Source organism: Nycticebus coucang, chromosome 14 (assembly GCF_027406575.1).
Source record: "Nycticebus coucang isolate mNycCou1 chromosome 14, mNycCou1.pri, whole genome shotgun sequence".
Lineage (NCBI taxonomy): Eukaryota > Metazoa > Chordata > Mammalia > Primates > Lorisidae > Nycticebus > Nycticebus coucang.
Window position 1 is genome coordinate 64,742,792 of NC_069793.1, and position 12,342 is coordinate 64,755,133.

General features: G+C 38.4%; 1 protein-coding gene across 3 annotated transcripts in view; it reads left to right on the forward strand.

Moving 5' to 3' along the window:
* Positions 1 to 12,342, forward strand: part of NUP98 (nucleoporin 98 and 96 precursor) — a 140,291-nt gene that overhangs the window by 83,774 nt on the left and 44,175 nt on the right. For all 3 annotated transcript variants that reach the window (XM_053560822.1, XM_053560823.1, XM_053560824.1), the window contains exons 17-19: positions 2,478 to 2,591; positions 3,771 to 3,909; positions 9,523 to 9,700. In XM_053560822.1, the coding sequence (XP_053416797.1) occupies positions 2,478 to 2,591; positions 3,771 to 3,909; positions 9,523 to 9,700 (431 nt within the window). The remainder of the gene's footprint in view (positions 1 to 2,477; positions 2,592 to 3,770; positions 3,910 to 9,522; positions 9,701 to 12,342) is intronic.

Here is a 12,342-nt window from a genome sequence, read left to right on the forward strand (position 1 = left end):
CTGATCATAGCTCACTTCATCCTCATACTCCTGAGCTAAAATGATCTTCTCACCTTCAGCCACCTGAGTAGCTGGGATTAAAGGCCTGCACCACCACACCTGGCTAATTTTTTGACTTGGTTTGCAGATATAGAATTTTGCTATGTTGCTTAGGCTGGTCTTAAAACTCCTGCCCTCAGGCAGTCCTCCTCCCTCAGCTTCCCTAAGTGTTGAAATGCAAGTGTGAGCCAACCCATATGGCCCATTGGTTTATAGTCATTCTTGAAATACCTGTAAAATTTTCATGTATCTGGTTTATCTAGTTGCCTTCGTAAGTAGCTTCTCGTTATTTGGTTCTCTAAGGAAACTTTGTACTTTTACATTGAAAATTGCTAGTGGTGGCTCGTCACCTGTGGCTCAAGTGGCTAAGGCGCCAGCTACGTACACCTGAGCTGGTGGCTTTGAATCCAGCCCGGGCCCGCCAAACAACAATGTCGGCTGCAACCAAAAAATAGCCAGGCGTCGTGGCAGGCACCTGTAGTCCCAGCTACTTGAGAGGCGGAGGCAGGAGACTCACTTGAGCCCAGGAGTTGGAGGTTGCTGTGAGCTGTGATGCTATGGCACTCTGCCTAGGGCGACAGCTTGAGGCTCTGTCTCAAAAAAAAAGAAAAGAAAATTGCTAGTGGTATATCTCTATGTTAGTATCTACGTAAATTTATTATGGTACTACATCTTTTTTTCAATTAGTAAGTTTTATATTGTTTGTAGTTTGCTCACTAACATTTGCTGCCACTCAGTTTACAACTCCCTTCTAAACTTTGCCAGTGATGAAGCAAATAATACAAGTGGCCATTGCTAGAGCTTGGAGTTTGATATGATGTGTGGGTTAGGTACTTTCTCTTAGACAGCAACTCAACCTATAATCTAGTTATTTATTTATTTTTCAGACAGAGTCTTATTATGTCTCCCTCGTTAGAGAGCTGTGCCGTCACAGCTCACAGCAACCTCAAACTCTTGGGCTTAAGTGATTCTCTTGCCTCAGCCTCCCAGTAGCTATTTTGTTGTTGTTGTTTTGTTTTGTTACAGTTGTTCTTGTTTACCTGGGCCTGACCGCGTTCAAACCCGCCAGCCTTGATGTATATGGCCGGCACCCTACCCATTGAGCTACAGGCACCACCAACAACCTATAATCTAATTACAATGGGACAAGGAGTGGCTAAAATAAGTATAGCAATGTGTTTCATTACATTCTTTGAATTTTTTTAGTCTTGTTTTCCACTTTTGGTCCTTAATTTTGGATTAGATGCATTCTGAAACTCTTCCACTTTAGTATTTTTTTTGCTTTGGTCATCAAATGTCACATATAGACATCCCTGCAATCTACCTATTTGATGCTTTTCTTAGTAACACCAAGTGCAGGCCTTTAAGTTTCCATTTTTATATAGGACTTTGTCTTGGAGATTTTTCATCTTTATTTTAGCTCTATTTGGGAGTGTAAATTTGAAAGTACAAGAGGTTTATTGAAGAGAGTTGGCTATCAAGCATAAAGTATTGAGTTTGGATTTTATCTCCACCTTCTACTACTAAATAGCAATACAAGGTACAAGGCAAGTTATTTCCACCTTGGGTTTTGGTATCTATATGTGTAAAATAAAACCAAAAGTGTAGTAAGCCTTTCCCACGGTATTTTATGGAATGCCTTTTATAGTGAAGGATTTTAATGGGTATCTAGTTAAAAGAAGTATTCTGTTTTATGTGTATTTTGGCTTCAGTAATTCAGATAATGCCTGTTAGTGTAAGTATGTTATTATTTCAAAATTCTGCTTGTTCGTTCATGGTAAATAAACCTCATATTTTTCTGGGGAAAAGGTATTATGTGATTAATTAACTCTGGGAACAGTAAGTTAAGCAAAGTTTAATAGACTTGATTATACTGCAAGTTTTCAGAGTCTGTGATATGCTATAATATGTATGTTCCTCCAACTTTCTTGATTATAAATCCTAAAAACATAGTTTCTCCTGAGAACGGTGTGTGTTAGAAAACCAGTTTAATATGTACTTCTATATACTTTCTCTTTATATAATAACTTACTGATTATATCAGGTAATCTTTTTAAACGTTCATTTTATAGAAAATTTTTAAGAAAGGAAAAGAGCAGCTGGGCATAGTGACTTATGCCCTTAATCCTAGCAATCTGAGAGGCCAAGGACGGAGGATTACTTGAGCTCAGGAGTTTGAGACCACACTGAGCAAGAGTGAGACCTGGTCTCTACTACAAATAGAAAAAATTAGCCAGGTGTTGTGGTGGGCACCTTTCGCCCCAACTGCTCAGGAGGCTGAGGTTGGAAGATCACTTGAACCCAGGGGTTTGAGGTTGCTACGAGCTAGGCTGAGGCCATGGCAACACAGTGAGTCTCTTGTCTCAAAAAAAAAAAAAAGTTATAAATTAATAGTGTGATAGTGTTTTTTTGTTTTGTTTTTTTTAATTTGGTCATAGGAATTGTTCTCACCAAGGTTGGTTACTACACTATTCCATCTATGGATGACCTTGCAAAAATTACCAATGAAAAAGGAGAGTGCATTGTCTCTGACTTCACTATTGGTCGTAAAGGTGAGTGTGATTTTAGGAGTAAATATATAAGCTAGAGATTTGTACCTTGTTTTTGTAACTAAGGGAAGCTCTTTTAGCTGAATCATTTCCTACATTTGGGCTCACCGTGGCCTAAATAGTGGATACTTTGGCAAGTAACAAAATGAAGAATGACTAGATTCATATAACATTCTTGGATATGCCTGTTGAATTGATAATATTCATATAATATTCTCGGGCTTAGATATGCCAATTGATATTGATAAAATTTCCCACAAGTAAAGAAAATACTGGAAATATCAAGAAATACTGAATGAGAAAATTGAATAGTTAACAAGAGATGTGTAATACAGTCAGCTGCATATTAAATTATTACAGTTAATGTTCTTGGGGTAAATTTTTATCTTGCCATATTGTATTAGAAAAGGGCTCAGACATTTTAACTCATGGGGAGGCTAGGTACTAAGGATTGTAATTATAGCAGTGTTACAGATACTTGGAATTGCAATCTTAAGGATTATAATTAGAGCAGCGTTACAGATACTTGGAAAGAGGTTTAAGAAAGCTATTTTCAGGTGGTGCCTATGGCTCACTGAGTAAGGCGCTGGCCTCATATACTGAGGGTAGCGGGTTCAAACCTGGCCCCGGCTAAACTGCAACAAAAAAATAGCCGGGCGTTATGGCGGGCACCTGTGGTCCCAGCTACTTGGGAGGCTGAGGCAAGAGAATCGCCTAAGCCCAGGAGTTGGAGGTTGCTGTGAGCTGTGTGATGCCACAGCACTCTACCGAGGGTGATAAAGTGAGACTCTGTCTCTTCAAAAAGAAAAAGAAAAGAAAGCTATTTTCAGGCTTGCAGAAGTGTTGTAAAAATGCAGGTGTTAAATCAAATGATATAGTTGACATCACTTCCTATGTCCCCCATTCTTACCATATTCTGGAGGAAATAACTCACTCTAGGATTTGCAGGATGATTTTAAATAATAATTAAAATTTCCACGAAGGCTATGTGATGAAAATATGTCAAATGGTATGGTGCCCTATGATTGCATTAATGTACACAGCTATGATTTAATAATAAAAAAATAGATAATTAAATTTAAGCTATTGGTACTTCTGTTTGATTATTTAATCATAGTAGTTGCAAAATAGATATTAACCTTCGTACAGAATGAATTTTCAACTGTTTGCTCTGATTTGCAGGTTATGGTTCAATCTACTTTGAAGGAGATGTGAATTTGACAAATCTAAATTTGGATGACATTGTGCATATTCGAAGGAAAGAAGTAATTGTCTACGTAGATGATAACCAAAAACCACCTATAGGTGAAGGGCTAAATAGGTATGAATTTATGTGTATAAAATAATCAAATCACAGTTCTGGGTTTCATTTATGTTTATGGAAAATACTTCTACTCCTTGCTTTTCTTACTGTAGAGTATAATTGTTTCTCACTTCTATTTAAATGTATATATATCATAAATGCTGCATTATGACTTTTGAACTTGCTCCTTTCCTCCAATGTTATTGAATCCGACTGCTGGTTCCAAAAACTCTTTAATGGTATTTTGCTTCTACCCCTGTTTCCCCGAAAATAAGACAGTGTCTTATTTTAAGGTGTGCTCCCAAAGATGCGCTAGGTCTTCAGGGGACGTCTTATCTTTTCTGCAAGTAGGTCTTATTTTCGGAGGATGTCTTATTTTTGGGGAAACGGGGTACTCTTTATTCTGTGGCCATACTTAATGCTCTCTTTATCACAGCATGAGATTCTGGTTTGTATCATCTCTTTAGGCTTGTGAAAAGACCGTAGTGAAAATCGTTTATCTTTATACCTGCCAAACCTAAATCATAAAGAAGTAGAAAATCTGAGCAGACCTGACCTATAATTAGTAAGCAGATTGATTCAGTAATCAAAAATATCCTTTTTTTTTCTCTTGGAGACACCTCAAGCAATCCTCTTGCCTCAGGCTTCCAAGTAACTGGCACTACAGCAGTCCACAACAACACCCACCTATTTTTTAAAGCCAGGGTCTTGCTCTAGCTTAGGCTGATCTTGAACTCCTGAACTTAGGCAGTCCACCCTCATTGGCCTCCTAGAGTGCTAGGATTACAGGCATGAGCCACTTTACTTGGCCTAATGAAAAACAACAAAGAAAAGCCTGGGACCAGATAGCTTCACTGGTGAATTCTACCAAACATTTATCTTTTTTTTTTTTTTTTTTTTGAGACAGAATCTCACTTTTTCACCCTGGTAGAGTGCTGTAGCTTCACAGCTCACAGCAACCTCAAACTCTTGGGTTTTAAGTGATTATCTTGCCTCAGCTTCCCAAGTAGCTGGTGCTACAGGTGACTGCCACAACACCTGGCTATTTTTAGAGACTGAGTTTTACTTTGGTTCAGGCTGATCTTGATATGAGCTCAGGCAGTCTGCCCGCCTTGGCTTCCCAAGTGCTGGGATTATAGGCATGAGCCATGGTGCCTGGCTCTACCAAATATTTAAAGGATTAATAACGGTTTTCTTCCAACTCTTCCAACAAATGGCAGAGAAAGGGACACTTCCAAATTCTTTTTTTTTAGGCCAGCATTCCCTTGATTCTCAATCCAGTAAAAGACATCATGAGGAAGAAAACTACAGACCATTGTACTTAAGGAATATATTATTGTGGAAAACATCGATAAAATACTAACAAGTGGAATTTAATAGCACATTGAAAAGATCACTTTCGATGACCAACTGAGATTTATACTGTAATGCAAGGATTTTTCAACATACGAAAATCAGTTCTTGTAGTTCACCACTTTTAACAAGATAAAGGAAAAATCCCACATGATTATCAATCATGATTGATGCAGAAAAAGCATTTGACATAATTCAATACCCCCTTTCAATAAACACATTCAACAAATGAGGGATAGAAGGAAACAGCATGATAAATGCCATATGTGTAAAACTTGTAGTTAACATCATAATGTTGAAACACTGAAAGCTTTTCCTCTATGACAGGACAATACAAGCATGCCCGGTTTTATTCTCTTAAACATACCTATGCAGAGCAATTAAAAACAAAAGGCATACAATTTTGAAAAGTAGTAAAATTTTCTCTATTCTTAGATGACATGATCTTATATTTTGAAACCCTTGGATTCTACAAAGAACTTGTTAATACTTGTGATGAAATTCTGTGATAATAGGATACAAAATCAACATGTAAAAATCAGTTATATTTCTGTATACTAACAATGAACAATCAGAAAAGAAAATTAAGAAAATAATTCCTATTCATAATATCAAAAAGAATAAAATACATAGGAATAAACTTAACAAAGGATGTGAATGACTTGTATATCATAAACTACAAAATATTGCTGAAAGAAATTAAAGTGATCTCTCACCTTGTCTCCATAATGAAAAGGACGACCCACTTCCAATTCTCTTTGTTCTTAAATAAAATTTATCTTTTTTTAAAATTTTTTTTGTAGAGACAGAGTCTCACTTTATGGCCCTCTGTAGAGTGCTGTGGCCTCACACAGCTCACAGCAACCTCCAACTCCTGGGCTTAAGCGATTCTCTTGCCTCAGCCTCCTGAGCAGCTGGGACTACAGGCGCCCGCCAAAACGCCCGGCTATAAAATTTAGCTTTTATACTGGGGGAAAAAAGAAATTAAAGAGGACATAGATAAATTAATGCAACATCACAAGTTGTGTTTTTTGGTGTGTTGTGTATGTATGTTTGCTTGTTTGTTTTTTGAGACAGTTTCACTTTGTCTCCCTCAGTAGAGTACTGTGGTATCATAGCTCACAGCAACCTCAGACTCTTCGGCTCAAGTGATTCTCTTGCTTCAGCCTCCCTAGTAGCTGCGACTATAGGTGCCTACCACAGTGCCCAGCTATTTTTAGAGATGGTGTCTCCATCTGGCTCAGGCTAGTCTTGAACTTATATGCTCAAGCAATCCACCTGTCTTGGCCTCCCAGAGTGCTAGGATTACAGGAGTGAGCCACCATACCTTGACCCTGTGTGTGTGTTTTTTAAAAACAGTCTTGGCTCTGTCACCCAAATAGAGTACAGTGGGTTCATCCTAGCTCACTGCAACCTCAAATTCTTGGACTCAAGCTATTCTTTTGCTTTAGCTTCCTGAGTAGCAGGAAGTACAGACATGCGTCACTATGACTGGCTCATTTTTCCAAAAATTAATATAGAATCTAAAGGAACCCTGAAAAGCCAAAACATTCTTAAAATGAAAAGAACAACAATCTGGAGATTTTATATAACCTGACTTCAAAAACTTACTATTTAAAAGATATGTGATGATGGCTTGGCACCTGTGGCTCAAGCAGCTAAGGTGCCAGCCACATAGACCTGAGCTGGCGGGTTCAAATCCAGCCCAGGCCCACCGAACAAGGACCGCTGCAACCAAAAAAAGCTGGGTGTTGTGGCTGGCACCTGTAGTTTTAGTTACTTGGGAGGCGAAGGCACGAGAATCGCTTGAGCCCAGGAGCTGGAGGTTGCTGTGAGCTGTGATGCCATGGCACTCTACCCAGGGTGACAGCTTGAGGCTCTGTTTCAAGAAAAAAAAAAAAGAAAAGTGATGATGGTGTAAAGACATAAATGCCAATGGAATAGAGAGCTCAGAAATAAAACCTCACGAAGATGGTCAAATCATTTTCAGCAAGAATGTGAAGATCATTAAATGGGAGCGAACAGTCTTTTTGACATGGTGCTGGGAAAACTGGATATCCATAGGCAGAAGAATTAAGTTGAACCCTTACTTTACACCATTACCTTTTACTATACAAAAATTAATTCACAATGGATCAAATACCCAAGTGTAAGACCTAAAACCATAAACTCTTTTTTTTTTTGTAGAGACAGAGTCTCATTTTACTGCCCTCGTAGAGTGCCGTGGCGTCACATGGCTCACAGCAACGTCCAGCTCCTGGGCTTACCTGATTCTTTTGCCTCAGCCTCCCGAGCAGCTGGGACTACAGGCGCCTGCCACAACGCCTGGCTAAAAATTTTTTTTTTTTTTTTTTTTTTTGCAGCTTTTGGCCCAGGATGAGTTTGAACCCGCCACCTCTGGCATATGGGGCTGGCACCCTATCCCTTGAGCCACAGGTGCTGACCATAAACTCTTAAAAGAATACTTGGGGAAAGCTTTATAACATTGGATTTGGAAATGTTTTCTTGGGTATGACAAAAAAGCATAAGCAACAAAAAGGAAAAATAGACAAGTTCTGATACATAAAACTGAAAAACTGCAGCATAGCAAAAGACAAAAATTAATGAAAAGGTAGCTTGTAAAGTGATAGAAAATACTTACTAATCATATATCAGATAAAGGTTAGTGACCAGAATACAAAGAACTTATATGATGCAATAACAAAAAATGGTAATCTAAATTAAAAATCGGCAAAGGACTTGAATAGACCTTTCTGTAAAAATGAATGGCCAATAAGCATCACTAATAATTAGGAAAATGCAGATCAAAACCACAATGAAGGCTGCGTGTCGTGCTCACACCTAGCAAATCTGGGAAGCCTAGGTGGGTAGATTGCTTGAACAAAAGGTAAACCCTATCTCTAAAAATAGCCAGGTATTGTGGTGGGCGCCTGTAGTCCTAGCTAGTCCGTAGGCTGAGGCAGGAGGATTGCTGGAGCCCAAGAATTTGAGGCTGCTGTGAGCTGTGACATAGCATTCTACCAACAGTGACAAAGGGAGATACCGCCTAAAAGAAAAGAAAACAAACGCAATGAGATACCATACTTGATATCTCATGGTTCCTATTTTTTTTTTAATGAAATTAACATGTTAACAAAGATATGGAGAGAGTCATACTTTCGTGCACTGTTGATAGGCACGTTTAGCCATTATGGAAAACAGCATGGTGGTTCATCCACAAATTACAAATAAAATTCCTATAGGATCCAGTAGTTTCACTTCTAGATATATCACTGAAGAAAAGCTCAAGGAAATATTTCCACACAGTTTCTAGCAGCATCATTCACAATAGCCAGTAGGTAAAAACAACTCAAGTATGCATTGGTGAGTGAATGGATAAACAAAATGTGATATATACAATAAAATATTATTCAGCCTTAGAAAGGAAGTAAATTCTGACACATATTTAGCATGGACGAACCTTGAGGACATTATGCTAAGTGAAATTAGCCCGTCACAAAAACATAAATATTATATAATTTCACCTATTCAAAGAAGAAACAGAGTGGTAGTTGTCAGAAGGAAGGAGGAAATGCAGAGAATGGGAACTAGTTTAACGTAAATACAGAGTTTAAGTTTTGCAAGATGAAATTTTATGCTGTTTAAACAACAATGTGAATATTCTTACAGTTCAGAAATGTACAGTAGTTTAAGGTGATAAATTCCATACTGTGACAATGAAGAATAATTATGAAAAAATATGTGCTAGTCACTCAGATGCACAGTATACAAACTGAATAGGACACAGCCCTTGAACACTTAAATTGGTATTAGAAGTGGTACACTACCACTGTTGCAGTCATTTTCGTACTTGTTAGTTAATGGAAAATACTGTGATGTTCCTGATGCTTTATTCTAAAAGCACTCGGTAAATAGCAGTGGTTATTTTTATTACTGTTTGTAAGTATGATAGCACTATGAGACCTGCGGTAAGACTTGGGTCTTTCCACTGGACTGTGACCTAAATAGCTTGGTCAAGCCTTCCTAGCTTAACGGTTACTCAAATTAGAAAGTAAATAATTGCTGGGTCATGGCAATTTGAAATAAATGCAGTATGACTCTAGAATCAGGTTGAATTTGGGTATGTGTGGATGATCTATCATGGAAGTAAGATGCAAGTTTATGAAACAGGTGCACAGTAATAGATAGGTATCTTTATTTGCTATTTGTATAGGTGTTAGTTGGCTTTTGGTTCTTAAAATATGAAGCAGTTACATTTTACTTTGTTATTCTTTACAGGAAGGCTGAAGTTACATTGGATGGAGTTTGGCCAACAGATAAAACATCTCGTTGTTTAATAAAGAGCCCAGATCGACTTGCTGATATCAACTATGAAGGGAGATTGGAAGCAGTTTCAAGGAAACAGGGAGCTCAGTTTAAAGAGTATCGGCCCGAAACTGGTTCTTGGGTTTTTAAGGTATAGTCATTTAACTCATGTGTGACTTTTTCTCTTTTCTTTTTTTTGTCTTTTTTGAGACAAGAGTCTCAACGTTGTCACCCTTGGTAGAGTGCTCTGATGTCATAGCTCACAGCAACCTCAAACTCTTAGACTCAAGTGATCCTCCTGCCTCAGCCTCCCGAGTAGCTAGGACTATAAGCACATGCAAAAATGCCTGGCTAGTTTTAATATTTTTAGTGGAGATGGTATCTTGCTTTTGCTCAGGTGGGTCTCAAACTCCTAAGCTCAAGTGATCCACCCATCTTGGTCTACAGAGTGCTAGGATTATAGGTGTGAGCCTCCCTGCCCAGCCTGATTTGTAATTTATTTTTCTTTTTAATTGTTGGGGAATCATCGAGGATACAAAGAACTAGGTTACACTGCTGGTATTTGTTGGTTAAAGGCCCTCTTATAATTGTGTCCCACCCCTAAGAGGTGTGTCACATACTGTGATGTCACCACACCCCTCCCTCCTTTCCTCTCTCTGCTCCCCCACCCCCCACCATGTACTAGCATCAATTGTCCTTATATCATAATTGAGTATATTGGATTCTTGCTTCGTTCTTGTGATGCTTTACTAAGAAGAATATGTTTCAGCTCCATCCAGGTTAATACAAAGGATGTAAAGTCACTATCCTTTTTGGTGCCTGAATAGTATTCCATGGTATACATGTATCATAGCTTGTTAAACAGTTCTTGATTGGTGGGCATTTAGGTTGTTTCCACAGTTTGGTAAATCGAGCTGCAATAAACAGTCTAGTGCAGATGTCAGTATGATAAAATGATGTTTTTTCTTCTAGGTAGATGCCCAGTAATGGGATTGCAGGATCAAATGGGAGGTCTATTTTGAGTTCTTTGAGGATTCTCCATATTTCCTTCCGAAAAGGTTGTATTAGCAGTCCCACCAGCAGTGTAAAAGTGTTCCCTTCTTTCCACATCTATGCCAGCATCTGTAGCTTTGAGACTTTGTGATGTGGGCTATTCTCATTGCGGTTAGGTAATATGTCAGGGTGGTCTTTGATTTGCATTTCTCTGACAATTAGTGACGATGAGCATTTTTTCATGTTTGTAGCCATTTGTCTGTCTTCTTTAGAGCAGGTTCTACTCATCTCATTTGCCAATTGATATAAGGGATTGTTTGACCTTTTTTTGTTGTTTAATTTGAGTTCTCTGTAGATTCTAGTTATCAAACTTTTGTTTAATTCATAATATGCAAATATCTTTTCCCATTCTGATGGTTGTCTCTTTGCTTTGGTTGTTGTCTCCTTAGCTATACAGAAGCTATTCAATTTAATTTGATTTGTGACTTTTAGAAATGATAATTAGAGTCACAAAATGTTTGTAATAAATTCTCTGTTTTTGTAGGGCACCGGCCCCATATACTGGAGGTGGCAGGTTCAAATCCAGCCCCGGCCAAAAACTGCAAAAAAACAAACAAAATTCTCTGTTTTTTGTGACTTGGGAAACCGATGCATCATAATTTGCTCCAAATTATACGCTTGGTTACAACTGCAATAATGAACTATTATAAATCTCTATGGACACATGATTGAAGTCCTCTCTGCCCCTTCCTATGAGCATTTAGGTACATATCTAATACAGGGAAACTTCTGTAAGTTGACCACTTGAGGGACTATAAGAAACCGGCCAACATGCAGAGGTGGTCAGCATAAGAAACCAGGCCTACTGTACTGATAAATATACATGTGGTCCTTGTTCAGTCTATGAAAATTAGGTCAACTTAAGGAGGCAGTCAATATAGGGAGATGGTCAACTATGGAGGTTCTGCGGTCTGTGTTTTTTCCTAATGTGTGTCATTACAGACTTCAGTAACTTATTAGGCAGAATTGTGAATTGGTACATAAGCTCTTCTTAAACTTTTTTTTTTTTTTTTTATTGTTGGGGATTCATTGAGGGTACAATAAGCCAGTTACACTGATTGCAATTGTTAGGTAAAGTCCCTCTTGCAATCATGTCTTGCCCCCATAAAGTGTGACACACACTAAGGCCCCACCCCCCTCCCTCCATCCCTCTTTCTGCACCCCCCCATAACCTTCATTGTCATTAATTGTCCTCATATCAAGATTGAGTACATAGGATTCATGCTTCTCCATTCTTGTGATGCTTTACTAAGAATAATGTCTTCCACTTCCATCCAGGTTAATACGAAGGATGTAAAGTCTCCATTTTTTTTAATGGCTGAATAGTATTCCATGGTATACATATACCACAGCTTGTTAATCCATTCCTGGGTTGGTGGGCATTTAGGCTGTTTCCACATTTTGGCGATTGTAAATTGAGCTGCAATAAACAGTCTAGTACAAGTGTCCTTATGATAAAAGGATTTTTTTCCTTCTGGGTAGATGCCCAGTAATGGGATTGCAGGATCGAATGGGAGGTCTAGGTTGAGTGCTTTGAGGTTTCTCCATACTTCCTTCCAGAAAGGTTGTACTAGTTTGCAGTCCCACCAGCAGTGTAAAAGTGTTCCCTTCTCTCCACATCCACGCCAGCATCTGCAGTTTTGAGATTTTGTGATGTGGGCCATTCTCTCTGGGGTTAGATGGTATCTCAGGGATGTTTTGATTTGCATTTCTCTAATATATAGAGATGATGAACATTTT